Source organism: Salvia splendens, chromosome 13 (assembly GCF_004379255.2).
Source record: "Salvia splendens isolate huo1 chromosome 13, SspV2, whole genome shotgun sequence".
Taxonomy (NCBI): domain Eukaryota; kingdom Viridiplantae; phylum Streptophyta; class Magnoliopsida; order Lamiales; family Lamiaceae; genus Salvia; species Salvia splendens.
In genome coordinates this window covers 26,145,063-26,147,734 of record NC_056044.1, presented here as the reverse complement: position 1 = coordinate 26,147,734, position 2,672 = coordinate 26,145,063, and the positions used below count along the sequence as shown (strand labels likewise).

At 33.5% G+C, this 2,672-nt stretch overlaps 1 protein-coding gene across 1 annotated transcript; it reads right to left on the bottom strand.

The window, feature by feature from the left end:
• Positions 1-345: 345 nt before the first annotated feature.
• On the bottom strand, positions 346-2,672 carry LOC121761108 (caffeoylshikimate esterase-like). The gene is made up of 8 exons (XM_042156701.1): positions 2,482-2,672; positions 2,350-2,385; positions 2,147-2,273; positions 1,926-2,072; positions 1,520-1,650; positions 1,018-1,155; positions 806-904; positions 346-728 (listed from the first exon to the last, which is right to left on the bottom strand). The coding sequence occupies exons 1-8, from the start codon at positions 2,482-2,484 to the stop codon at positions 426-428; spliced, it is 984 nt and encodes a 327-aa protein (XP_042012635.1). The 5' UTR covers positions 2,485-2,672; the 3' UTR covers positions 346-425.

Below are 2,672 nucleotides of genomic sequence, written 5' to 3'. Positions count from 1 at the left end.
AATGTTCAGGAACGTCCGATAATATTTTAAAAAATTAGAATCGCAGATTATATTAGTGCAATGTCCAGAAATTAAATTCTAGTTCTCTCAACTTTAAGGGTTAATTAATTGGTAAATAAATGTCTCCATTTCAAACCTTATGGCAAAATGCACACTTTTTTGTTTGGCTTTTGCTAATTTGTAGGCCAAAATAGTCACAAATCCCCTTAAAAATACCAATGATACTCCAATATATACTTTGTGATCGTGTGGCGATTTATTTGCTTTTTTTTGTTACATCAATTATATGAAATTAATACCATTAATCATGACCGAGATCAAAAGTGTATATATTTCCTTGATGAGTTGATTAAAAATAGACTTTCTTAGTGTGAAATCAATACGAAGAACAAGTGTACAATCAATTTAAAAAGCAACATTTACAATTATGATTTAACTAGTTTTGTCTTCGTCGGAGTTGTTGTTGAGATACGATCATTGGCACGCTTTTGTTGAGCTTCAAACTCAGGACCGGAGCCGGAAACTCTATTTTCTAACCACTGGAAAACATCGGAGAAGACGATGTCTAGATTCTCCCGCAGCTCGCCGTAGGAGAGAGAATGCCACATGCCGGGATATAACTTGAGGGTCTTGTCGGCGGAGCAGGTCGATTCGTACAAGAGTTTGCTCACAGACGGATCGACCACCTTATCATCTTGTCCGTGAAGAACGATGAATGGAAGTGAAACCTGCAACTTATTTATCAATTACTCATGTTTTTATAATTATAAGGTACGTAGCATATCATTTCTCACTATTTATATACCTCTTTAAGTCTTTTCTCCAAATCGAGACTCACGTTATATAGTTGGTCGCTTGTTTGCAAACGAGGTCGGCCTTTATACGTGTATGGATTCGATCTAACCTGCACTCTCCATTTTCATTTTCAATTAATAAGTCTACTATTGCATTCTCAATTAGTATAAATTTGAAATATATTTTTAGGTGAAAAAAAGGATAGTAGTATTATTTACATACCTCATTTCTTACATTAGGGTCCCTGAATGCAATGTCAACTATATCTGGAGTTGGTGTAAGTGGCCATGTGGGAAGGAAGCGAGCCAAATATGTCAAACTTAATATGGCCAATGGGTTTGGTTTCATTTCATCAGCAATCTGCAAACAAAGATTCATTGTTTAATTACTCCCTCCATTTTTTTAAAATACCAACTATTTCCATTTTGGACCGTTTCTTAAAAATAGAAACTTTCGAATCTTTCTATTATAGGACATGAACCCCATAATCCACTAACTCTACTTTCACTACTTTTTGTCTTCCTCTCTCTTACTTTACTCAATTTTCTTTTCCTTTATCTTATTTTACCAATTCTTCTCACTTTATCAATTGTGCATTAAAACCCGTGTAATTTCAAATGTTTCTATTTTTTGAATACGGATGGAGTATTTACCAATATAATTATTGAACCTACAATTAATTCACTAACAAATTAAGATCCTCTAGTTAATGTTATGAATATACCTTACACATAGGAGCAACAAGAACTGCACCATCCCAATAGTCCGGTTTCTTCATGTGTAATTTTATGGCCATTGCCCCTCCCATTGATTCTCCCATAATTATTCTCATTTTCGCCCTATTTTCTTTCTTCTCTGCAAGATCAAATATAATTAAAAGTCAAAAACTAATTAAATATCACCATCATAATCTGACTACAAGGGTTCGTTCAACCACCTATTGCTAATATTAATTAATAGAGATTTTCAATCTGAAAATATATAATACTGATGCATGATTGAGAGATATATAGCTAGACTATAATAGTGAGTTAGAGAGTATATAAAATTGTTTGATAGATTCTTTTTCAACATACTCTGAATGTGGAGTAATATAAAAAGAGATTTGAAAGAGAAAAGGTGAGAATTACCAGAAATCTTGGTGAAGTGTTGGGAGAGATCATCAACAAGATGATCGAAGTTAGGGATTAATCCCTGTAATCCAGACGATCTACCATGACCTTCGCAATCAATGCCATGAACCTCGTATCCATTCTTCGCCAATCGACTCGCACAATCTGATCGATAATCAATCGATTAATAATATGTGACATATAAATTAATTAGAAAGTGTATTGAAAAATTAAAGCACCTCTCATAGATATGCTGCAGTCCATGGCATATCCATGGCACAAGAAGATCAATGCCTTTGTTTCATGGTTTTCTGGCCACCATTTGCATGTGAAGAGCTTCACTCCTCGTGAATTTTCTATGAATTCCTGCCAATATACAGATTGTTTGATTTAATATCTACCATAATTACGATTATTAATCCAATATAAAAATTAGATTTACCTCTTCGTATTTGATTTTCTTGATATCACTATTCTCCTGTTAAATGAAACACACAATGCAAGCATCAGCAAAATATTAATTCCACTGGAAATATGTCTAGCTAGAGAGAGAGAGAGAGAGAGAATTACGAACCATAAAATTGACAAAGAAATAGTGGAGAAATTGAAGATGTAGATCAGGTTATAAAGTAAAGTTAAAGGGAGTTAGTTTTGATGCAGGATACAAAACATGGGTAAGTGCAAAGACTATTTTGTTGCAAGAATCGAACTGATAGACATACAAGAAATGTAAGATTGATGTATATAAATATGGGAGAAGATAAA